Genomic DNA, 26,677 nt, shown 5'->3' with positions numbered 1-26,677 from the left:
TGGGAAGAAAACATAGTCGAGCATCTTTTCGTGACAAAATATTGCGCTTAAAACGGGCACGTTTTTTTTATCCAATAATGAAATAGCGCCCCCATAGATTCAACAGGTTAAAATAATGATGGGCTGTCGTTTCTCTTTGCTTATTTGAGCTGTTCATGCCATAATACGGACTTGGTCTTTTACCAAATAGGGCTATCTTCTGTATAGAGTTGTCGCTCAACTAAAAGTTTTGCGATTATGCTGCGAGACTTAGAGGTAATTTGTGGTTTAGTACAGTACCCTGCGTCACTACTTCATATGTCCAGACCAGCGCAAGGGGGAGTTAGAGCACTGATTATGCTTTTGGGTCCTAAGGCATTACTGTCTCTAACTGAGAATTAATTGGTGACATAAACCAAATACAAACGGATAATTGTGCACTTACTTACTAAAACTGTTACACTAAGGTTTTTATTCTAAGATAAATTTAAATGTTAGGATTATTTTGCTCTTACTTTAGTACTGTTGCCTAATCCCGATCGGTCACGTTGTACAGCGCCCTAGTGGCGCAGCGGTCTAAGACACTGCATGGCAGTGCAAACTGCTTGCTACAGATGGTGGTTCAATGGCTGTGACTGGGAGACCCATGAGGTGACGGTAGGCTTTTGGTTTCTCTTCCTCTAAAAACAGAAATAAAACATTCTAAATAACAAACAAATTAGTAACAATGTCTTACCCCATGTTCAAGAATGGCCTTTTTCTTGCTCACTTTAGATTATTTGAAAACTAAATAATCTCCAAAATATCCTTATTTTTTTAAACAAGCCATAGAAAGTTGGTTGCAATTTCAGTTTAATCCACCAGAAAATACAAAACAAACTAAAATATACTAATTGATAAAATGCCCCTTAGATATTAATTTAGAATCCTCCAATCCTCTAAATCTAATTATTGGCTGAGAGTCACCTCATTGAAACAAATGTTTTTATATACTGTAGGCAACATGAGTCTCACTACTGTTGAGTAATATGCTGTTAAAAGTGTGTCTTATTTTTAATGTGTACGCAGCATTTGTGTGTTGGAGTCACTTTTAACTGTTAATTGATCTACCATTTCTATCATAGGCCACTGTAATCGATCGGGGCTCTGTGCGGTACCATTCTGCTCATCTGATGAAGGTGCACATGGATCAGATTCAAACTTTGAAGACTGAGGTCAAGTCATTGAAGGCAGACCAGCAGAAAGAGAAACATTATCTGAGGGCAGAGATATGGACAACAGCTGATGCATTGGTCCAGAGCCAGGCGTCATTGGCAGAGTCAGGCGGATAATTTATTGAAGAGGGAAAGGAATGAGACGGAGTCACAATCCATGCCAGGCACACCTGTGAGCTCTGGAACTCCACCTCAGACAGGCAGAGCCGACATACCTGGCGGGTTCGTCAGGTTGTCGGTTCACACTGACATTTCCAGTCCTCTTCTGACAACAGAACTTGTCCAACTGCTCACCAGGCACCGCAAGGGCCATCTGGACCATTATGCTGTTCTGCTATTCCAAGGATGTGTAACCACGAGTGTACACAGAATACCAACTGGGATGGATCCTGAGGCAAATGTGGCTTACCAGTGAACCTCCGGGTGTTCATGATTAATAGTGTCTCCAAAGTTTCTGTCCATGACTGATGCAACCCGAAAAAGCATTATAGACAGTCCCTCCCTTGTGGCTACTTCCGGCGCCGACAGAGATGGCCTCGCTTCGCGTTCCTAGGAAACTATGCAGTATTTTTTTGAAATTTTTTAACGTGTTATTTCTTACATTGGTACCCCAGGTAATCTTAGGTTTCATTGCATACAATTGGGAAGAACTACAGAATATAAGAGCAACGTCAACTCACCATCATTACGACCAGGAATATGACTTTCGCGAAGCGGATCCTGTTTTCTGCCTTCCACCCAGGACAACGGAACGGATCACAGCCCGCGACCCAAAACAACGACGTCGTAAAAGAGGCAAATGAAGCGGTCTTCTGGTCAGGCTCCGGAGACGGGCACATCGCGCACCACTCCCTAGCATACTACTCGCCAATGTCCAGTCTCTTGACAACAAGGTTGATGAAATCCGAGCATGGGTAGCATTCCAGAGAGACATCAGAGACTGTAACGTTCTTTGCTTCACGGAAACATGGCGCACTCGAGAGACGCTAACGGAGTCGGTGCAGCCAGCTGGTTTCTTCACGCATCGTGCCGACAGAAACAACCATCTTTCTGGCAAGAAGAGGGGCGGGGGGGTATGCCTTATGATTAACGAGAAGTGGTGTGATCATAACAACATACAGGAACTCAAGTCCTTCTGTTCACCTGACTTAGAATTCCTCACAATCAAATGTCGACCGTATTATCTACCAAGGGAATTCTCTTAGATTATAATCACAGCCGTATATATTCCCCCCCCAAGCAGACACATCGATGGCCCTGAACAAACTTTATTTGACTCTTTGCAAACTGGAAACCACATATCCTGAGGCTGCATTCATTGTAGCTGGGGATTTTAAAGGCTAATCTGAAAACAAGACTCCCTAAATTGTATCAGCATATCGATTGCACAACCAGGGATGGTAAAAACCTGGATCATTGCTATTCTAACTTCCGCGACGCATATAAGGCTCTCCCCCGCCCTCCTTTTGGAAAAGCTGACCACGACTCCATTTTGTTGCTCCCAGCCTATAGACAGACACTTAAACACTAAAACGATTAAAACATTCCCAAACCAGAAACCGTGGATTGATGGCAGCATTCAGGTGAAACTGAAAGCGCGAACCACTGCTTTTAACCAGGGAAAGGTGACCGGAAACATGACCGAAATACAAACAGTGTAGCTATTCCCTCCAAGGCAATCAAACAAGCTAAGCGTCAGTATAGAGACAAAGTAGAGTCGCAATTCAACGGCTCAGACATGAGGTATGTGGCAGGGTCTACAGTCAATCATCACATTTCCACAAACTTCAAAGGGTTTCCTTTCAAATGGTATTAAGAATATGCATATCCTTGCTTCAAATCCTGAGCTACAGGCAGATAGTTTTGGGTATGTCATTTTAGGTGTACATTTTTAAAAAGTGGCGCATCCTTTAGATGTTTTAAGAAATTCCCCAAATTAAGGAAAGAAATTCCCCAAATTAACTTTTAACAAGGCACACCTGTTAAATGAAGCTGGTTGAGTGAATGCCAAGAGTTTGCAAAGCTGTCATCAAGGCAAAGGGTGGCTAATTTGAAGATTCTAAAATATAAAAAATATTTAAATGTTTTAAAATATTTTTTTGCTTACTACATGATTGATATGTGTTATTTCATAGTTTTGAAGTCTTCACTATTATTCTACAATGTAGAAAATAGTACAAATAAAGAAAAACCCTTGAATGAGTAGTCCAAACTTTTGACTGGTACTGTACATACACTACCGTTCAAAAGTTTGGGGTCACTTAGAAATGTCCTTGTTTTTTAAATGAAAGCACATTTTTCGTCCATTCAAATAATTAAGTGACCTCAAACTTTTGAACGGTAGTGTATATACAGTACCAGTCAAAAGTTTGGACAACTACTCATTCAAATTGATCAGAAATAAGTGCAGACATTGTTAATGTTGTAAATTACTATTTTTTAGCTGGAAACAGCTGACTTTTAAAGGAATATCTACAATACATAGGCGTACAGACGCCCATTATCAGCAACCATCACTCCTGTGTTCCAATGGCACGTTGTGTTAGCTATTCTAAGTTTATCAGTTTTAAAGGCTTATTGATAATTAGAAAACCCTTTTGAAATTATGTAAGCAAGGCTGAAAATTGTTGTTCTGATTAAAGAAGCATAAAACTGGGCTGCTTTAGACTTGTTGAGTATCTGGAGCATCAGCATTTGTGGGTTGCTACTTTGAAGAACATATGCCACACATGTGGTTACCTTATCTGGCTTAACTGGTAAGGTAACTGAGACAAAACCTCTCTCAACGTCACTCAATGTCTAGGTTTATCTCCACTGTACTCACATCCTACCATACCATGTCTGTACATTACGCCTTGAATCTATTCTTCCACACCCAGATATCTGCTCTTTTACTCTCTGTTCCGAACGCATGAGATGACCAGCTCATCCCCATATTGTTATTTATCTTCTTGCTCTTTTGCACCCCAGTATCTCTACTTGCACATCATCATATGCAAATCTATCACTCCAATGTTAATGCTAAATTGTAATTATTTTGCCTCTATGGCCTATTTATTGCCTTTACCTCCCTACTCTTCTACATTTGCACACACTGTACATAGATTTTTCTATTGTGTTATTGACTGTACGTTTGTTTGTAACTGTTGTTTTTGTCTAACTACTTTGCTTTATCTTGGCCAGGTCGAAGTTGTAAATGAGAACTTGCGGAGCGGCCTTTCAGGTTATGTCGATATATGACTCGTTTTACTGTGGATATAGATACTTTTGTACCCGTTTCCTCCAGCATCTTCACAAAGTCCTTTGCTGTTGTTCTGGGATTTATTTGCACTTTTCGCACCAAAGTACGTTCGTTTCTAGGAGACAGAACGCGTCTCCTTCCTGAGCGGTATGACGGCTGCGTGGTCCCATGGTGTTTATACTTACGTCCTATTGTTTGTACAGATGAACGTGGTACCTTCACCCCTGAAGCATGACATGTGGAGGTCTACAAATTTGGGGGGATTTTCCCATGATGTCAAGCAAAGAGGCACTGAGTTTGAAGGTAGGCCTTCAAATACATCCACAGGTACACCTCCAATTCGTGCAAATGATGTCAATTAGCCTATCAGAAGTTTCCAAAGCCATGACATAAATTTTCTGGAATTTTCCAAGCTGTTTAAAGGCAACTTAGTGTATGTAAAATTCTGACCCACTGGAATTGTGATACGGTGAATTTTTTGTGTCTGTAAACAATTGTTGGAAACATTACTTGTGTCATGCACAAAGTAGATGTCCTAACCGACTTACTAAAACTATAGTTTGTTGACAATACATTTGTGGAGAGGTTGAAAAATGAGTTTTAATAAACTTACGATTTCAATTGTAGTTCTCTAGTTGCCTCTTTGATCACGCCCTGTACATTTTAGATTTTCCAGATATATACTCAGCCATTTGTAGGTGTTTAGTTCTGTATCTTTATTGTATTGCCTGAATTGTAAACTTGGGTATTTGAATTGGTAGCTGGAATTTAACCAGTCACTGATATTGGGTAAATGAGGGATATCTGTTGAAATCAGAAGAAGGGTTGCATACAAAATGCTGTGCAGGCCTGGCTGGATGGCTGCCTAAGCACGGAGTACACCAAGCATTGCGCCTGCGCCATTTCTATCATGTTAAATGTGCAACCAGAGGGAAAAAAAAACTCTGGACCACCTTTACTCCACACACAGAGACACATACAGAGCTCTCCGTCGCCCTCCATTTGGCAAATCCGACCATAATTCTATCCTCCTGAGTCCTGCTTACAAGCAAAAATTAAAGCAGGTAGCACCAGTAACTAGATCAATAAACAAGTGGTCAGATGAAGCAGATGCTAAGCTGCAGGACTCTTTTGCTAGCACAGACTGGAATATGTTACAGGATTCCTCCGAGGGCATTGAAGTCATTGGCTTCATCAAAAAGTGCATCGATGACGTCGTCCCCACAGTATCCGTATGTACATTCCCCAACCAGAAACCATGGATACAGACATCTGTACTGAGCTAAAGGCTAGAGCTGCCACTTTCAAGGAGCGCGACTCTAACCCGGAAGCTTATAAGATATCCCGCTATGCCCTCTGACAAACCAAAACACAGGCAAAGGGTCAATACAGGACTAAGATCAAATCGTACTACACCGGCTCTGACGCTCGTCGGATGTGGCACGGCTTGCAAACCAATACAGGCTACAAAAGGGAAGCACAGCCGAGAGTTGCCCAGTGGCACGAGCCTAACAGACTAAATTACTTATATGCTCACTTCCAGGCAAATAACACTGAAATATACATGAGAGCACCAGCTGTTCCGGAAGACTGTCTGGACAAAAGGAACACCTATGTGAGAATGCTATTCATTGACTACAGCTCAGTGTTCAACGCCATAGTGCCCTCAAAGCTCATTAATAAGCTAAGGACCTTGGGACTAAACACCTCCCTCTGCAACTGGATCCTGGCCTCCCCGCAGGTGATAAGGGTAAGTAACAACACATCGCATGCTCAGTCCCCTCCTGTACTCCCTGTTCACTCATGACTGCACGACCAGGCACGACTCCAACACCATCATTAAGTTTGCAGATGACACAACTGTGATCACCGACAACAACGAGACAGCCTATAGGGAGGAGGTCAGAGACCTGGCCGTGTGGTGCCAGGATATACACCTCTCGCTCAACGTGATCAAGACAAAGGAGATGATTGTGGACTACAGGAAAAAGAGGACTGAGCACGCCCCATTCTAATTGATGGGCTGCAGTGGAGCAGGTTGAGAGCTTCAAGTTCCTTGGTGTCCACATCACCAACAAACGAACATGGTTCAAGCACACCAAGACAGTTGTGAAGAGGGCATGACAAAAACCTATTCCCCCTCAGGAGACTGAAAAGCTTTGGCATGGGTCCTCAGATCCTCAAAAGGTTCTACAGCTGCACCAGCGAGAGCATCCTAAATGGTTGCATCACTGCCTCCGACCGCAAGGCTGTATATAACCTCGCTATTGTTATTTTAATATATATATTTTTTTAATGTATTTTGTAAGTATTTTTCTCAAAACTGCATTGTTGGTTAGGGGCTTATAAGTAAGCATTTCACTAAGGTTAGCATTTGTATTCAGCGCATGTGACAAATACAATTTGATTTGATGTTGTAGAACTATCCCAAAGATGATCAATAGAAACAGGATGCACTTGAGCTTGATTCTCGTAGCAAAGGGCCTGAATACTTATGCAAATCATTGTAAATCAAAGGTAAGATACATTTACTGTAACACAGTTCACTTATCCTGTACGTGTCCCTCAAAAATAACTGTTTCTGTCTAACTTATTCTGTGTGCATTCATCCTCTCACTTCATATTCTCCAGAGAATCTTTGAATGTTGATGGAGCAGAGATCAATGTTAATGAGAGAAAGTAGTTTGGTTGAAATTGAAACCAAATGGGCTAGTAACCCAACGCTCTTTGGAAGCCTTTGGAATCTCCCTGATATAAAGCTTGTCTGCGGGTGACTGAACTCAGGAATACGTTTGGGAGGAGCAGCCAGATCGTGGGAGGGTTTGGGGCCTGTATGGGGTAACCAGAGATCCGTGTGCGTATGTTGTGTCAGCTAACTCAGCCATGTGAAACCTTGAAGATTATACTTGTTAGGGGTGGGTGGGATAAACAAGCTGTGTGGGTGGATGAAATGTTCCTTGGCAAAGATCATCAACTGATTTAACGTTTAAATTCATAATTTACCATGTCCACAATCAGACATACAGTGCTGGGGGCCCCAGGACCGAGTTTGGGAAACCCTCCTCTAGATGACAGATTGATATTGCAGCTTATCTATTGATCATATTTTCAAACAGCCTATGAAATATGATGCAATAGATAGTTTTCCATTCTGTCTGAAAGCCTGCGTATCAGGCCAGGGTATTATGTAGATTACAATGAAGGTTACTGAATGTTAATGTCCGTTAGAGAGAATGGTAAATGATAGTGTGTCCGCTTTAGCCGCTTGTTTTTAACTGATAGGAGTGGAACCTAGTGTGGTCATCTGCTGCAAGTTCCGAGATGCCATTCTGCACACCACTGTTGTCCTGCGCTGTTACTTGCCTGTTTGTGGCCCGCCTGTTAGCTTGCACAAGTCTTGTTATTCTCATTTGACCTCTCATCAACGAGCTGTTTTCGCACACAGGACTGCCGCTGATTGATGTTTTTTGTTTGTCGCACCATTTTTGGTAAAGCCTAGACACTGCCATGCATGAAAAGCCAAGGAGCCAGGCCGTTTCAGAGATACTGGGAGCAGCGATCTGGCACCGATGATCATACCACACTCAGTCGCTTATGTCACTTGTGTTACCCATTTCTAATTGTCGATCAAACACTAACGGAGTCTCTCGATGTCTGTCTGCCTGCTTTATATAGCAAGCCATGTGACTGTAGGAGCAAACCATTTTCATGAAGAGGATGGTGTACCAAATAAACTGGCCACTGAGTGTACATGTTTCTAAATGAACACATGTCAACATACATGGATTCCATCAACCTCCACAACGCCCCCATATTATTGTGCGCATGTGTGTCTGTGTGCTTCTCTATCGCCATCTATGACAGCGTGTGGTTATCGCTTCTCTTCTTCCCTGTGAACAGTTCAAAAGCAAATCAAGTTCAGTATATGTATTCACTTTTATTTTTACTTGCTTATAGGGGAGATGTGGTACCAACCTCCACATCTCTGTATAGTTATTTTCCCGCAAGATAGTTCACCCAACAAACCATGCTCTCCATTACCTGCACCCATATGTCATCTACATTTGACATTTTAATCATTTAACCAGAGCAATGTAAGACAACCAACCACGCAGTATCACAATCATTTTAAAATAACCAAGTTCTGTGTTAGTAAATCACAGTAAAATTAAAGACTTGTACGCCTAACCTTAGTTTAACCTGTAGAGAAAGGGAAATGAACAGAACAAAAACAATGGCCAATGTTCTGCGGTTAGAGGCAATAGGACGGCCACCTGCAGCACACAGCCAGCATTCGCTAACACTGAACCCAAACCGGCTGCGCAGTGTGCCATCGTGCATACATTTATTTTGTCCCCCTACACCAAAAGCGATCATGACACGCAGGTTAAAATATCAAAACAAACTCTGAACCAAATGACAATTTGGGGACAGGTCGAAAAGCATTAAATATGTATGGCAATTTAGCTAGTTAGATTGCACTTGCTAGCAAATTTGTCCTATTTAGCTAGCTTGCTGTTGCTAGCTAATTTGTACTGAGATAAACATTGAGTTGTTATTTTACCTGAAAAGTACAATGTCCTCTACTCCACCTATTAATCCACACATAAAACGGCCAACCGAATCGTTTCTAGTCATCTCTCCTCCTTCCAGGCTTTTTCATCTTTGAACTTATATGGTGATCGCATCTAAACTTTCATAGTATTACCACGACCACCTGCAAAACAGTTAGTCTTTCAATCACCCACGTCGGTATAACCAATGAGGAGATGGCACGTGGGTACCTGCTTCTATAAACCAATGAGGAGATGGGAGAGGCAGGACTTTCCGCGCGATCTGCGTCAGAAATAGAAAGGAGTTCTATTTTAGCCCTTGGCATCGCAGACGCTCGTTGCCGCGCGCGCGCGCGAGCGAGCGAGCAGTGTGGGTGCAATAATTGAATAACATGGATTTCTACATTTACTTTGTGACGCTCGCACACGCAACGTGTCCGGTCTGGTCAGCATGTTAGATGTTTCATGTCCTTTATGACTTCCAACTGTTACCTGTTTACGCAGGCAGCCCAATTCTGATATGTTGCCCAATTATTGATCAGAATCAGAATCTGTGAAAAACGCAGCTTTAGTATTAGACTGAAGCCTTCACACATGTCAATCATCCACTTGCTGTGAACTACACAACAACAAGCTCAACAATAGCATCATAATGAAAATACATACTGCAAGAGCATTTGCTCATAAGCCCATTTTTTAGATAAAGGGTATGATGAACAAGGTTTATTTCAGCTCATGGAGATGAGGGTCTGTGTGTATTTTTCAGTGTTGTACCTTACTTTGCTAGAAGTGGGCTGATAAAAATGCAACTTAATTGTTGTCGTTTCCATCCTAACATGTGTCAACTACAGCGTTGACCTGATCCTGGTGCTCCAGCTCAGCAAATTACATTTCCACCCAAAAAAACAGCTTTTGTACAGATCAGACATGTATTAATTTAATTATGACTGTTATATGATTGAGTAGAGTTCATTGCACATACATACTGTATAGCACTGATATTTATTTGTCCGTTGCATGCTGTGTGTATGTCTTTACTGTGATTTTCGATGTGTATTTTTTCATTGTGCTTGATGAAAATGCGATATTATTGTTATTAACATTTGTTTGAAAACCGTGATTAGTAGTATGTAAACAAGTAAATGAGTTAAATCATGGCACCACATCCACTCCCTGAAATGTGGACTGCCAAACCTGATGATCTCATGGGCATGTTTAAACGTGTGGATGAATGCTTTTATGTAGGTTTGTCCTACTTGTATCTCCGCTCTAGAGAGTCTCTTATGTTCTCCACTATTTACCAAACTGCATTAAAGCCTGATAGGAAGGTTTCTGTAGTGTTCTTAACCATATTGGACATAGGTGTCATAGTCATTAACTTATTCACTTTATATTAACTTAGTATGTATTTGACACTATTGTATTTCAACCAGATACAGCATACAACTACCAGCATTCTGTAATTGATGCAGGGTTAAGATGTGGGTTTGGCAGAGAGGAATGTTCAACTCCATGAATTACAGAGAAAACTCTTTGGGAATGATCAGATAGGAGTAGTGATAAGACAATGGAAAAGCACACATAACAGGTAAGGTCAGACAGGGAAGGCATAGTTAGTAGTGTTGACCCTCCCTCCCTGTCTGCCATACTCTTTCTCTTTGCTCTTGTTTTCCTTATTAGGATGCAGGTGGGCTTAGCCGGGAGGGTTGTCAGCAATATGGGACACACCTGCAGTGTTGCCAACTTAGCGACTCAGTCGCTTACTCACCTTGTCCACTGTGTGCCTCTCAGTGACATAAGCTAAACATCTAGCTGGCTAGCTCATCATGTCTCAGTCTAAACTGCAGACTCAAAAATACAGGAAGGAGTGGGAATCAAACCCTGAATTCAAAGGCTGGTTGAAGCCGTTTATTGGAGATGATACATGGGCATACTGCCTGTATTGTAAGGCTGATTTCTACGCCAAACTTAGTGATGTAAAAAAAACACATGACAACTGAAAAACATACTCAAAAGGCAAAGCCTTATAACCGTTCCACCCAAAACAAGCTGCCATTTATGGTTTAAAAAAATTACTCTGCAAAAAAGGCTGAGGCCACCATGGCATTAGCTATCGCTGAACACTGTTCCGTGCTGGCATGTGATCACATTGGAGAAGCATGTAGAGCTGCTTTCTCAGACTCCACTGCTGCTACCCACTTAAAAGTGCACAGAAATTATTAACTTGCTCAGGATTGGTGGATCCCCTGTGGGATCCAGTTGAGCTAACGTCGGCTAATGCGATTAGCATGAGGTTGTAAGTAACACAAAGTTTTCCCAGGACATAGACATATGATATTGTCAGAAAGCTTAACTTCTTGTTAATCTAACTGCACTGTCCAATTTACAGTAGCTATTACAGTGAAATAATACCATGCTATTGGTGGAGGAGAGTGCACAATTTTGAATAAAGTTATTAATAAACAAATTAGGCACATTTGGGCAGTCTTGATACACAATTTTGAACAGAAATGCATTGGACCTTGGATCAGTCTAAAACGTTGCACATATAATGCTGCCATCTAGTGGTCAATATCTAAATTGCACCTGGGCTGGAATAATACATTTGGGCCTTTCTCCTTTCTCTTGCAAGAGGATGGTACAAAAAAAAACAATAATAATAATAATAATATTTGTTTACCAGATCTAATGTGTTATATTATCCTACATTTGTTTTACATTTCCATAAACTTCAGTGTTTCCTTTCAAATGGTACAAAGAAAATACATACCCTTGCTTCAGGGCCTGAGCTACAGGCAGTTAGATTTGGAGATGTCATTGAGGGGGAAAAAATATTTTAAAAGGATCCAATCCTTAGTACAATGCAATACGCAATACAGATTATATGAAAGATTCAAACATGATTAAATGTTTCTTTAGACACAAATACCCCAGTTTAGTTCATAACATACAGCTCATGAGAAAGTGCAGCCATACAGCTTTTTCAATCAGCTGCACTGTTTGAAGGCAGGGAAAGACACTGATCTTACTTCAGGTCTGTTTGGTGTTCTCTCACTAATGGGGAAGGTTTATTATTATTTTTTATATCATCAGATCAGAGTGATTTAGTGTTGTTAGATACAATGGTTTTGGCAGTGTCTGAGGTTGAACTGCCACATTGGTAAGCAGCTGCTCTTGTGATCTTGTTATGAAGCCGCACCTGTCCAACTCGTAAGAAGTTCAGAACGAGAAAGTGTAGGCTATATATTAAAATAATGCCACTCAAAATGAAAATTATGAAATTAAATAATGAGATTTCTATCAGCCTTATGGAGATGTAGATTACATCTCACATTCTAGTTTTTGAAATTGTAAACAAGGCTGCAAAGGATTTCTCTTAAAGGATCAATGCAGCCGTTTTATCTCAATGTCAAATCATTGGTTACAATTTAAAATGGTTTAAAAAATTACAAAAATAGATAATTTGCAGAGAGCAATTTCTCAAGCAAGAATTTTGCTAGGACTATGTGGTAGTGGTCTTAGTGGGGAGGGGATAACTGAAAATGAGTTATTGGCAGAGGTTTGGGACTCTCTTTCTTATTGGTCAGTTAACTAATTTACCAGACAGGCCAAAACTTCATCCCACCAAAATATGCTGAAATGTCAGTCTTTTCAAACAGCTCTTGTACTAAAAGAGCATTAACATCAGTTGTGACCTGATTCAGGAAACTAGGCGTATATCTCAAGTCACGTCTTCACAGGATTTTTTTTTATTTTTATCAAAATGCGTTTTTGGGGGCAGAAATGCCTTCTGTAACATGTGAACTTTAATGTGCCTTAATAACAAGCTTGTATGCCATCTGTAAACACGAACACAATGGTTAAATAATGAGCCTTGTTGGTTAAACCACAGAAAAAGTTATCAACCTTCCCACTAGCCATGATTGGCTGAGATAATGAGTGGGCTGGACATGCAGAGAGATGAGTTTGGATTGGTCTGCCATATAGCATGCTTCTGTTTATTTGAGCTGGTCAGTATGTGTAGTAATCCTATCTAATGCGACTTTTTAAAAATCTATCACATAGTAAAACTGCATAAGTGTTGCTCTCCAGTTTCTGGAGAAGCCGAGTTTTGAAATCAATGGAATGATAGCTAAAGAGATGGAGAAAACAACTGTCTCCAGATTACATCTTGAAACTAAGGGAAACCATGGCATCCGTGACCGGGAGAGGCGTCCATCCTTGATGTACATGGGTAAGATAGTATAGCTAGCTACATTTTCAGATATTACACGTTTACATTTTTAACAGAAAGTTGTTTTCATTTCAAGTTAAAGTGTACTACTAGCATGCTAGCTAACATTAGCTGGCTGACTCGCTAGCTAACGGTACAGTCATGATCTTATTATTCGTGTCTCAGAGCCATTTGCTTTGCTAGTTATGTTAGCTAGCTAACATTAAACCTGGTTGGTTAGCTACCTGCAGATTCATGCAGGATAGTAACGTTATGAGTTGGGATTATGATTAATGTTCTACCTAGCTAGCTAGCTACATGTCTTAACAAAATACTCCACTGTGCAAGTAACCATTTCAATAGAATGTCACTGCGACAACTGTTGATAGACGTAGCTGGTAAAGTCGATCTGGCTATCTACTCTTATTTCAGAGCACTCTCATCTGAGTGCGCTAGAACGCAGAATAGCTGACAAATTTACGAACGCTTAACACCTGTTGAATATTGCCGCTGTCAGTAAACGCTGGCAAAAAAAGCTTACATTTTTGCCAACAGCACAGTTGCAATCACCAATGCTCTGGATAACATAAAAACAGCCTAACCAGCTCTGCTAAGGCAAGTAAAATGGTCAGTGAGCTGTTCTGTCATTTGTGTCTAGAAGTAGCTAGCAAGCTAGCCAACATTAGCCAGTTAGCTTGGGTGCTTGACTGTTGTTGTTAGGACAGAATGCTCAGATCAACCCTTAAAGAGATGGATGGGGCAAAAGCATAAGAGGGTGTGAATGATGCTGAATGGGTGTAGACAATGAAGAGCTCTCCAGTAGGTACCAAAACATTCAAAGGCCATTTTCTCAAAAGTGAGGTTAGAAGTTTATCAACTTTCAAAGAATAATTACTTTCCCATTGTTCCTCAAATGCAGTGCATGATATACAATTTTGTAGCTCTGTGTCTCTGCTTTTATCCGACGTTAAAAACACAATTTCAAATTTTGCTACATAAGACCGAATCAAGGCGGTCGGTCACATATGTCATTTACATAATTATTGCACGTTCCGTTTCAGTGGCAATTGGTGGGGCAAATTCAACTTATTTTTTAGATGTATGCCAGCAAAGCCACTACAGAACACCACACCAAACAATACATTAATTGCACTATAACAGTGACAAACAGAGGCTAAGACGGACGTAGTCAATATAACTATTTGTTCAGCACTTTTGAAATGTACAGCGACAGAATTCAGAACATGGGTCATCCTTACAGTATTCTCCCTGTACACCAAGTCAGAACTGTAGGATAAATAAAAGAGACATAAGCAGACAATAAGCAGAATGCTCTTACAATATTTGATTGATGGGGGGTGTCATTTTGGGGGGTATGTGCTCAAACTAAAAAAAAATGCACCCCCACAGACTCTTGGGCAATTATTACAAGAAGAGGGGAACGCAGCATAATCTGATGAGTAAATAATTTAGCAACACTGTTTTGAACTGGAATAGGCACACAATTCCAGTCAAAATAGAAGACTGTCAGAAATACCATTACTATATCCACCCCAACTCCATTTGTTGCCACTATCATATATATCACAGTGGTTTTCAAACTTTTTGATCCACTACCACCAAAAAGTAGTGTTGCAAAACTTGGGTCCATGTCCATGTATGTGTGAACACTAAATCATGCGCTCAAAATCGCTGCGCAAATGTAGCTTGTCATTACAGCATAAAGGTTGATGTATTTTCAAAACGCCAGATACAGAAATAAACTGTTTTACACCTGCATTTGGAGCAGAAATTAATTCATTTTAGGATCCAATTTCAACTAGGAGTGCTCCTTGCCAGCCGGGTAGCCCTGTTCTTCCTCACAAATATCATAATAAATTCACCAGAATATGTTGCATCTTCATCCCATAATATTACACATACAATATAGCCAGTAGCCACCCAAACTCACAGCACACACGTTACCTAACCACGACCAACCCCGATGTAATGGATTAGTAATTAGTGGTAGATTACATTGCCACAACATTAGGGAAGGTCATGACATTACCAATAATTACCAATCCATTTGTTGGGATTGGTTGCGGTTATGTAATATGTTTGCTGGACTAGGCCCATCTGAAATATGAAACTGATAAATCAGATCGCCAGGTAGCCTATTAGTGTTCTGGCAAAAATATCTCCATCATAGTTTTTTAAACTGTATTTTATATGTATAAACTATTCTTTTGTCAGACGAAAATGGAGGAAATTGCCACATCCCGACGAGCATCATCTCCTGTTGTCTGATTTTCCCAAGAGGTCAAAGGTTCACCAATACATTCTTACATGCCAAACCCACATCCTCACACAATGACCTCAGAGTGCTGTGTGTTAGTATCAAGCAGGTCACCCATGATACAAATCAGTATTTGAAGTCCATCCATCACTCGGTCTAATTTCCAAGTATAATGACATCCTGTCCAGTCCATTATGTGGTACAAAATAGAAACAATGCTGTATTAGCAAAGCTTTCTCTCAAGCTTTTAGTAGCCACTATCAGAGTCAGTAAGATTTTCAGAGGACTGGGGAAACAAATCAACAAGTCCAAACATGTTCATAAGATGAACAGGTTCAGGCAGTCAGTTGATGGCTGCTGTCTTTTGAAAGTACATGTATTACCTTTGTGTGTACATACTGTAAATTGCAAGGCACATGCAAAACATTTTCAAATATTGGTACAATCAAATGCAGTATGTGCATAATGGGCGGTAGGTATTTTGACTTGAGATCTACAATGCCTTCAGAAAGTATTGAAACCTCTTGACCTTTTCCACATTTTGGTGTTTTACAGCCTGGATTTACAATGGATTTAATTGAGATGTGTGTCACTCACCTACACACAATACCCCATAATGTCAAAGTGGCATTATGTTTTTAGAAATATCCCTTGGAGCATGGTGAAGTTATTAATTACACGTTGGATGGTGTATCAATACACACAGTCACAAAGATACAGGCGACCTTCCTTACTCAGTTACCGGAGACGAAGGATTTCACAATGATTTCACCATGAGGCCAATGGTGACTTTAAAACAGTGACAGTTTAATGTGATAGGAGAAAATTGAGGATAGGTCAACAACATTGTAGTTACTCTACAATGCTAACCTAAACGATACAGTGAAAAGAAGGTAGCTTGTACAGAATAAAAAATATTCCAAAACATGCATCCTGTTAAATAAATTAAATTAATGTCCTGAATGCAAAGTGTTACGATTGGGGCAAATCCAACACATCACTGAGTACCCCTCTTCATATTTTCAAGCATGGTGGTGGCTTCAATGTTTTATGGGTATGTTTATCATCGGCAAGGACTAGATCGATTTTTGGGGGATAAAAATAAATGGAATAGAGCTAAGCACAGGCAAAATCTTAGAGGAAAACCTGGTTGACTCAGGGGTGTGAATACTAATGTAAATTAGATATTTCTGCATTTAATTGTCAGTACTTTTTTTTTTTTTTCTAAAAATATGTTTTTACTTTGTCATTATGGGGTTTTGTGTGTAGCTGGATGAGAGGAAAATAAATGTAATCATTTTTAATTCAGGCTGTAATACAACAAAATGTGGAATAAATCAACGGGTCAAGGGGCGGCAGGTAGCCTAGTGTTTCGAGGATTGGGCCAGTAACCGAAAGGTTGCTGGTTCGAATCCCTGAGCTGACAAGGTAAAAATGTTGTTCTGCACCTGAACAAGGCAGTTAACCCACTGTTCCCCGGTAGGCCGTCATTGTAAATAAGAATTTGTTCTTAACTGACTTGCCTAGTTAAATAAAAAAAAAGTAGGAACTTCAATTCCCATAAAAATCTCCCTTTTACATCAATTAATGGTTTACACAAAAGTAAGAGTTGCATCTGCAGATCTCAAGTCAGAACACAGCCATGTCTATACTCCAGCAAGTATGGTCAAGTTTTTAATGGTAAACTATCTAAGTAAATACCAGACATAAGACAGATTGTAATTCATGTCTAATTAATAAAAAGTGTCAGGTGTGTGCAGAACATTTTAAGCCTAGCATGACTCCTCTCATCCACAAAAAGGTATAACATTGGGAAATGGCTCATTCTCGGGTTGGCCAAAACATTGTTAATAGGTTGAATGAGCCTGATTACACGATAACGTGCAATTCTCTACACGATCATTTTGTGGGTGTAGTCTGATATCACAGATGAAGGTGATGACATGCCAGCAAACCTAGTCCAGAGAGTCAAACCTAGTCCAGAGAGCAGCAGCCGGCAGGCTTTGTTCCAGTGAAGCACTAACAAACTGATTCAAACAATTCACTTATTATGGTCTTCATTCAAAAGAACCATTCATTCAGTTGAGCTGGAACAAAAGCATGCATGAACTTCAGCCCTAGCAGACCATGGATTGGCCACCTTTGGTGATGTACTCACCATGGGTTCTATAATCAACTCTATATTCTAAGATGTCAAACACATTTGTGTTCTTTCATTTGCAAGAGTGCATATGTGTAAACTGCAGTACGAGTTACACAACTATTGTAGAACAACCAATGAAGTTGTGAAATCTAGTTCAGTTGGGAAGAACGTCAACCCAGTATGCCTGCTTTGCCAACCCACACCACTTGTAAGCTAATACCAGACATTATATTTCATAATGTGAAGAAGCAGGCCTACACTAGCCTCATATAACCATCATGATCTTACAATGTGTTTCGCTACAAAGATAGCGAAACACTTTGTAAAGCTTGCGAGATCCGGATGGTTATACCAGGCTAGGCCTATACCCCAAGCACATGGCCGAGTTGTTCTGAAAAGCCGGAAATGTTGTTTACAAAAATGTAAATGTTAAAAAGAAATGGAAGCTCACATAATACGGATTGCAGCTTCAGTTACAGTAATGCAGCAATGTGATTAGCAACTGACAGAAGTCAGGACCGTAAGGGACAGATCTGAGTAATGAAATGCCATAGACCTAATAAGGCAATATTATGAACAATGACTATGGTCATCTTCAGTGGGTTGTCTAATGCGAATACCTGAGTAAACAGTTTCTTCAACCCTCTGAGGCATCTGCACTATCATGTCCTCCGTGCAAAAAAATAACAAAGTAGTTCTTTACTTTAACACTTAAAGCACAGAGACAGAGAAAAAACATTACGTATAATACTAACTGACATTACACATTTCTGTGAGTGTTCCGTTTTTCCTTGTGTCAGCTGTGGTCTTTTCTGGACATTGTGATTCCTAATTTTACCAAGCGTGTGTGTGTGTGTGTGTATATATAGAGTTCGAGAGAAGATAAAAAGGAAGGACAAACTGAACTCCTACAAGCATGCCTTCTATTTACTTAGTGTAGGCTACATACACTAAACATAAATACATACAGTTGAAGTCTGTTATGTTGGAGTCATTAAAACTTGTTTTTCAACCACTCCACAAATTTCTTGTTAACAAACTGTATTATTGGCAAGTCGGTTAGGACATCTACTTTGTGCATGAGACAAGTCATTTTTCCAACAATTGTTTACAGACAGATTATTTCACTAAATCACAATTCCAGTGGGTCAGAAGTTTACATGCACCAAGTTGGCTGCCTAACTCTTTGAGGGCATGGCAGATTTACGCCCCCTTTGGAGAAATTGGGTACCCCTAGTAAACTGAAAAAAAAATTGTCAAAAATTGCTAATATATGCATATAATAATTATTATTGGATAGAAAACACTCTAAAGCTTCTAAAACCATTGGAATTATGTCTGTAAGTATAGCAGAACTCACAGGGCATGCATTCTTCCAAACTAGTTTTTGTGGTCATGAAAGTTGGAGCAACTTTGACGTCATGGCCCCCACCCTTCCCGACCACTTATGGATCTGGGGACACTTTCCATCTCTTCCACTAGATGTCCTCTTTCTTTAGAGCGTTCAATCGTTCAAATCGCGCGAGAATTGGCCCTATGGGAGTGATTTGAGTAAGTGTCGCGAGAAAAAAACCTGTGCGTTAGGGCGCGAATTGGTCACAGCCATTCCTTTGTTCCAGCACTCCTGGGAAGAGCAAACGATGCCCGGTTGAATTGAAATTTGTTTTGTGTGTTAAAAACATCATAAAGCTTGCTTCTGCACTTAGTTTGACCTGTTTAGTCGACATATAATATGTAATTTTGAAGTTTTGATGCGCAACGTTTCCGGACCAGAGGACGTTTTGGGTGCATTTCAGCTGATGTTATTAGCAGTAGCTAATACAAAGACGCAAGACTTGAAACCAAACGATGTATTGGGTAAGTATGAACCCTTCCAGAACATTCTGAACGAAGACCATCGAAGGTAAGGGAATATTTATGCTTAAATCTGTGTTTCTGTTGACTCCAACATTACGTGGAAATGTAGCTTGGAACTGAGCGCTGTCTCAGCATATGGAATAGTGTGCGATTTCTGTAACGTTAAAAATAAATCTAACACAGCGGTTGCATAAAGAAGCAGTGTATCTTTCTAACTATATGTAGAACATGTATATTTAGCCAAAGTTTATGATGTCTATTTACGTTATCTTGCCGAGCTACCTAGATTTCCTGCGGGCATTTTTGAGTAATTTCTGAACATGAGCACATTGTAAATGGACATTTATGGATATATATGGCATATTATTGAAAAAAAAAAAATGTACTGTGTAACATGTCCTATCACTGTCATCTGATGAAGATTTTCAAAAGGTTAGTGAGCGATTTATTTTTTAATCCTGCTTTTATAATTTTATATTTTCTGGGACAAAATGGCTGCCGCTTGTCTTGGTTTCGGTGGTGGTCTAATATAAATGTGTGGTGTGTTTTCGCCGTAAAACATTTAAAAAATCTGACATGCTGGGTAGATGAACAAGGTGTTTATCTTTCATTTGAGCTATTGGACTTGTTAATGTGTGGAGGTTAAATATTTCTAAGAATATTTTTGCGTTCCATGCGCCACGGTTTGAGCTGAACGGGGGGGGGGGGGGGGTGTTCCTCTAGAGGAACTCCTGGCATCAACTAGTTTTAAACAGCTTGGAATTCCAGAAAATTATGTCATCGCTTTAGAAGCTCCTGATAGGCTAATTGACATCATTTGAGTCAATTGGAGGTGTACCTGTGGATGTATTTCAAGGCCTACCTTCAAACTCTGTGCCTCCTTGCTTGACATCATGGGAAAATCAAAAGACATCAGCCAACACCTCAGAAATAAAATTGTAGACCTCCACAAATCTGGTTCATCCTTGAGAGCAATTTCCAAACGCCTGAAGGTACCACGTTAATCTGTACAAACAATAGTACGCAAGTATAAACCCCATGGGACTATGAAGCCGTCATACCGCTCAGGAAGGAGACGCGTTCTGTCTCCTAGAGATGAACATACTCTGGTGCAAAAAGTACAAATCAATACAAGAACAACAGCAAAGGACCTTGTGAAGATGCTGGAGGAAACAGGTACAAAAGCTTCTATATCCACAGTAATGGATAAGGTCGCTCGGCAAGGAAGAAGTCACTGCTCCAAAACCACCATAAAAAAGCCAGACTATGGTTTGCAACTGCACATGGGGATAAAGATCGTACTTTTTGGAGAATTGTCCTCTGGTCTGATGAAACAAAAATAGAACGGTTTGGCCATAACGATTATCATTATATTTGGAGGAAAAAGGGGGATGCTTGCAAGCTGAAGAACGCCATCCCAACCGTGAAGCACGGGGGTGGCAGCATCATGTTGTGGGGGTGCTTTGCTGAAGGAGGGACTGGTTCACTTCACAAAATAGATGGCATCATGAGGAGGAAAATGATGTGTATATATATTGAAGCAACATCTCAAGACATCAGTCAGGAAGTTAAAGCATGGTCCCAAAATGATCTTCCAAATGGACAATGACCCCAAGCATACTTCCAAAGTTGTGGCAAAATGGCTTAAGGACAACAAAGTCCAGGTATTGGAGTGGCCATCACAAAGCCCTGCCCTCAATCCTATAGAAAATGTGTGGGCAGAACTGAAAAAGCGTGTGCGAGCAAGGAGGCCTACAAACCTGACTCAGTTACACCAGCCCTGACAGAAGGAATGGGCCAAAATTCACCCAACTTATTGTGGGAAGCTTGTGGAAGGCTACCCAAGATGTTTGACCCAAGTTAAACAATTTAAAGGCAAAGCTACCAAATACAAATTGAATGTATGTAAACTTATGACCCACTGGGAATGTGATGAACGAAATAAAAGCTGAAATTAATCATTTTCTCTGCTATTATTCTACATTTCACATTCTTACGGGCTTGTAAGTAAGCATTTCACCATAAGGTCTACACATGTAGACACAAATTCTTCTTCACATGTATTCGGCGCATGTGACAAATAAAGTTTGATTTGAAATAATTAGGTTAATTTCTGAAATAAATAAATTGACTATGCTAGTAAAAAAAATAATCCTACTCTTCCCGCGTAGAGTAGGCTAGGCCAAAACAGTTTGTAAAACGAGCATGCTTCTTTATGGTCGCTATGAAACATTTTCACCAAAAATGTGTTTTAAATAAATTGGATATAGCCTAATAAATTACAATTAATCAATGCCAAAGGGAAGGAGTCCATGGTGAAGAGAAACAGTTTGGAGTCTGCAATCATTGCCCAAATCGGGATTCGCCTGCAGTTTTCCTTGGTCCACCAACAGCAGCCAGGGACCGTCAACATGGTGACAAATCAAATGTTTTCAATTTCAATAGCTCTTTAACCATTACTTCTAAAACTGGTTCTAGCTAACCCGATGGCAGAGACACATTGTACACACTTTTTGTTGATTTACATCTCACACTATTTTAAATTATTTATTTAAACATTTTAAATTCAATAGCTCATTATGAACCTGTACACACAGTGGGCCTACACATTGCACACACTTTTGTCTGTCCATTTGCATCTCATGAGATTTTACGATAATTTTCAAAAGCTCCTTAGTCTCATGACCTACTACCCTCAAGCTACTTTCAGAATATCTACCGACTAGCCTTATATATTGCACACCCTTATGTTTGTCCATTTTCATCTTGCATGATTTCACATGAATTTTCAATGTTTTTCAAGCTTTCTAATTTCAATAGCTGCTTGGTCATGTGACCAACTGGACTCAACCAAGGTTCAGAATGTCCACGGACTGGCGGAGACGGGCGCCGCGAGGCGTCCAGTGCGGTAACGCGACTGTTCCCGGAGGAACGGGCGGGAGCCCCGGGGAGAGTTCTCTTTTCTTTGTGATGGCTGGGAGCCCTGGAATGGATTTGCCAGAGAGGGGCCCAAGCCTTGGAAAGCGTTGCGGTTCCGACGGTGTCTGGTGAGCTCTCATTGGCCCTTGAAAATCCGGGGGAGATGGTGTAAATCTTGCGCCGGGCTGTAGCCATATCCGTAGCAGGTCTCCAAGGTGAACAGCCTCTGGCATGTTAGAACAATGTAGGTAAGGGAAGTTGGAAAGTCACATCCTAAACTTCGGGATAATGATTGGATCTAAGGGCTGGGTCGGTTGGGCTGGGGTGTGAAGCGGGAATTGAGTCACAGCTGGGGAGCAGTCGCTCCTTCGCCATCCTCTCACCACTGGCTAGGAGACAAATTGTCTCTAGCATGTTAGGACAGTGGGGGTAAGGGAGATAACATGGTAACCTTCTAGCAGGGCTCTTCTAATCCCTCCCTGTATGTCACCTGTTTTCAGGTGTCGCTAACGATGCAAACCAAACGGCAGTTACCTCGGTACTAGTACGCAAAGAGTCCTGCAGATGGTGACGACTGTTGATCGTTAACGGAAGGCAAAGGTCGGTCCTGGAATATGGGGCTTTCAGTCAAGCATGAAAATGTGGAGGGCGGTTCCACCAGACTCAATGATTTGCTGCGGGGCTCTTGTAAGTGAATCCTGACCTTGACAGAAACCAATCAGAGAATGATGGCTTGAACACATGCCTGGCTTTGGCTAGGAGGGGGGAGTTAAGTCCTGGGAGAAGGCTGATGAAAGTGTACTACTGGCATCAGTCTGATCACAGAGCGTATGTGGTGAAACGTTTAAACACACGTCCCCCGTATACTTATCTAACTCTAAATCGTGAAAGTTTAAAACAAAAGCTGGCCTCGGCTGGACCCGTTAACAGTGGAGCACTAAATGGAGATGGTATGTGCTTAGTGGTTATAGACACTGCCAGCTCTCAGGTCTGCCTGCGGGACTCTATACATTCTATGTGGGAGCTCTCCTCTATGCTCCTTGGAGCATGTAGTGGAGATGGCATGTGCCTTAACATTTGCTGACACTACCAGGCCTTAGGCTTACCTGAGTGTGGGACACCACACATTGTAGGTGGCGAGGTCTCCTCTACGCTCACTAGACTCGAGGCGGAGACTAAACCCATTGGTGATATGGAATTGCATGGATCTGACTCATGCCCTACGAAGTGGGGAGAGGTATCTACAGCTTTTCTGGGGAGGGAGGCGTACATTTATGTGGGTAGTACCATCCATGCCAATTGATTTGCTGTGGACCCATAAAACAGACGGAAGAAGCCTAGGTTCACACCGGGCACAGATCACTGAATGTCAACTTTGATGAAATTCAAAGGAGCGTATCCACCTGTTGCGCTTGCACTCAAATCACCCAAGCACATTTGGTGTATGTGCTTGGCTGAGGAGCCAATAGTGCGAAGTTACCATCTGTGGAACTATGACTGAATGCCTATAAGTCATTATCCCCCATAAATGTAACGATACGTAGCGCCATGGATCTTCGGTTGGCCTGGGATAGCCTGCCTCTTTTGGCAGGTGAGATAAACCATTCGTGATGATGTTGGGGTGCGGCCGGATGAGTTGCCGCCCCTCTCCTAATGCGCATAGCATGTTTGTGGGGAACCTGGTTCTAAACCACTCGTAGATGACCTGATTCTGGGTCAGGGTTTCGTATGTAGAAGAGCAGCTCACTCGCTGCGATCTATTGAAAGTCAGCCCTCGATCCAAACTTTTGTTGTGACGAAAGGCGTCTTCCTCCACCATCCTCATTCTTTACATAGGGGTTACCAGGTGCACGCAGAAGAGCCAGACACAGAGTGTGAGAGAGCCCCGGCAGGCGGGTAGATGGATATGGATTGGTTAGGGTGCTAGGTGATGGTCGCCCATCCAACCAGGCCCGTCCTCTGGTATGACTGTGAGTCAGGTTGGGACTCGCTGTGGAAGTCACCAGGTGCACAAGTAGGCCACCATACAAGGCGAGGGGCACTCAGAGTCCGAGCAGGGGTAGCCGGACTCGGGGGCTAGGGGCAGCACTCAAGCCATAGAGGTTGGAGTGGGGACTTAGTCTCTGAGCTGGAAAAAAAAGTGGGCGGGTCACCAGGTGCACAGAGCCTGTTTCGGGTTACCAAGTGCACGTGGTTCCTGACAGCCGGAATATAGACATCTTAGTGTCCGGGGAGGGGTGCCTGGTGGGCAAGGTTATGGAGCTGGCTGAGCCCCTCCCGGGACACGGTGATAGATGATGCCCAGTGAGAGGGGTGTTGACCGGGTAGGGAGAATAGGTGTGGAGGCCTAGAGATCTGTAGTTCCAGGGAGTAAGCTATACACTCTCAGGCCTAGGGAGAGGGCAGGCAGGCAGGCAGGCGGGCAGGGAGTGTAGGCTTAGAGGCCTGGAGGTCAGGAAGGCTCCAGGGGGAAGGCCCAAGTGAATAGGTGTGTGAGTGGCACTGTCCTTCAGGGGGGCAGAGCAGGCAAATTCATGTCAAATTGTGTGAGATGAAAATGTGCAAATTAAAGGGTGTGCAATATAGGATAGTCAGTGGACATTCTGAACCTTGGTCGAGGTCAGTAGGTCACATGACCAAGGAGCTATTGAAATTCTAAAGTTTACAAAATTAATGTAAAAACGTGTGAGATGAAAATGGACAAACTAAAGGGTGTGCAATGTGTAAGCCCACTGAATGTACATTCTGAACTGTGTTTGAGGTCAGTAGGTCACTTGAACAAGGAGCTATTGAAATTAGAATGTAAAAAAAGTTTGTACTTTGTTTGCGCTCCCTAACTAATTAAACTCTGAATAAGGAATGTTGCTCACATTTCTAAGTGTTTATTAGCTTTGGAAAGTGAATTAATGTCAAAATCGTGAAAATAAGACCTGTGCAATGTTGTGCACAATTTGTCCAACATCATGACACTTATTTGGAGTCTGTGGCTTAAGTAGTTTGAAAGCTATTGAGGTTTGAAAGCCCAAATATCTGGCGAATATCCAACCTGAAACTCTTTACCTTGGTCCTAAGTTAGTAGGCTAAATAGTGCACACGAAAGAAACGAAAGAAAAACGAAAGAAAAGAGATGGCTATAGACTACATGGGGGCAAAAGCGCACTCTGATAAATTATAATGAGGTAATCAGTCAGCACAAGTTATGTCGCGTCTTCATGTGACTGACTGCTTCTATATACATTTTTTAAAGTATTTCAATAAGGCATCACACAAATTGACACATTTTGATCTTATGATAAGTCATAGGCTATATGAGTAATTTAGTCTACATTCAAATTTGACACCAATTATTTTTTGGAATGCTTTTTACAATTTGCTGATAGCCCATGTTTGGTTAGCATGTTCAGGTATGCCATTCCACTCCTTGTACTCCGTGTCATCTGGTATCATAACTGGCGATTTCCCCCTGGCAGTGAGAGCTGTTCAGTGGTGTGTTCTGTGGACATCGGGAGAGATGTGACTGTCGTGGTACGGTAGAGATGAGAGACTGAACCAGACTAACAGCAATGTTCTCAATCACAACCACTTTCCGGAGAAATGGCAGGTTTTGATACCAGAGCTGTATACTTTTTGTGCGAGTTTATTCGTGGGGAATGGTGTTCAAAAAGGACAAGGACTATAGGCTAAACAATAGATTGACAACAAATTAAATGTATAAATGAATAACAGTAGGTCTAAAAGGCTAGCCTGTACATTGAGAAGACATGCCTGTATATTACAACAGTAACAAACACCAACACAAAGTACTTCTACATGAATAGCCTACTTACCGATGATGAAACGTACTGATATTCCCAAATATTGAAACGTTGTCATTTTCGAGTTCTCTATTGCTGGGACTTCAGATTGTCTCTTCACAGCCGCTTTATTTGCACCACTGTGTTTCGTCCTTGTTTTGATTACTTGTGGCAGTATGCCAACCTGGGCGATACTCGGTTTGGTCTAGCGGTATTTGGGCGCTGAGGGCTTGTCTTAGTTGTCTGGTGATGTAGATGCAAAGTAAACTGTAGTAGTGGGTCAATTGCCACATCCTGGTCCCGGTGTCCCAAAAGCCCACAACATTTCATTTATATGGCCTTCATAGGAACATCTTTAAATCTCCGAGCTGTTTCCCAAAGCAATCTTTATTAATATTGCACTTGAAAAAGCTCGTAATCTAACGCTGATAAATAGTCTGAGTCCAAAGTGGACTAGAAATAAAGTTGCCACTGTCTTTGCAAACC

At 41.4% G+C, this 26,677-nt stretch overlaps 1 protein-coding gene across 4 annotated transcripts in view; it reads right to left on the bottom strand.

Annotated features, from left to right (window-relative positions):
- The window catches only part of LOC110534352 (SLAM family member 9), an 83,476-nt gene that overhangs the window by 16,698 nt on the left and 40,101 nt on the right, over positions 1-26,677 (bottom strand). Inside the window, exon 1 of one of the 4 annotated variants that reach the window (XM_036933444.1) lies at positions 26,225-26,365. The exons of 1 other annotated variant lie outside the window; for it this stretch is intronic. In XM_036933444.1, coding sequence (XP_036789339.1) covers positions 26,225-26,270 — 46 coding nt within the window. In that variant the 5' untranslated portion in view covers positions 26,271-26,365. Of the gene's footprint in view, positions 1-26,224; positions 26,366-26,677 lie in introns of those variants that run through there. 2 more of the 4 variants (XM_036933441.1, XM_021619158.2) reach the window with 2 other exon arrangements.

The sequence above is a fragment of the Oncorhynchus mykiss genome, chromosome 10 (genome assembly GCF_013265735.2).
Source record: "Oncorhynchus mykiss isolate Arlee chromosome 10, USDA_OmykA_1.1, whole genome shotgun sequence".
Classification (NCBI taxonomy): Eukaryota; Metazoa; Chordata; class Actinopteri; order Salmoniformes; family Salmonidae; genus Oncorhynchus; species Oncorhynchus mykiss.
This window is presented reverse-complemented; position numbering and strand designations above follow the sequence as displayed.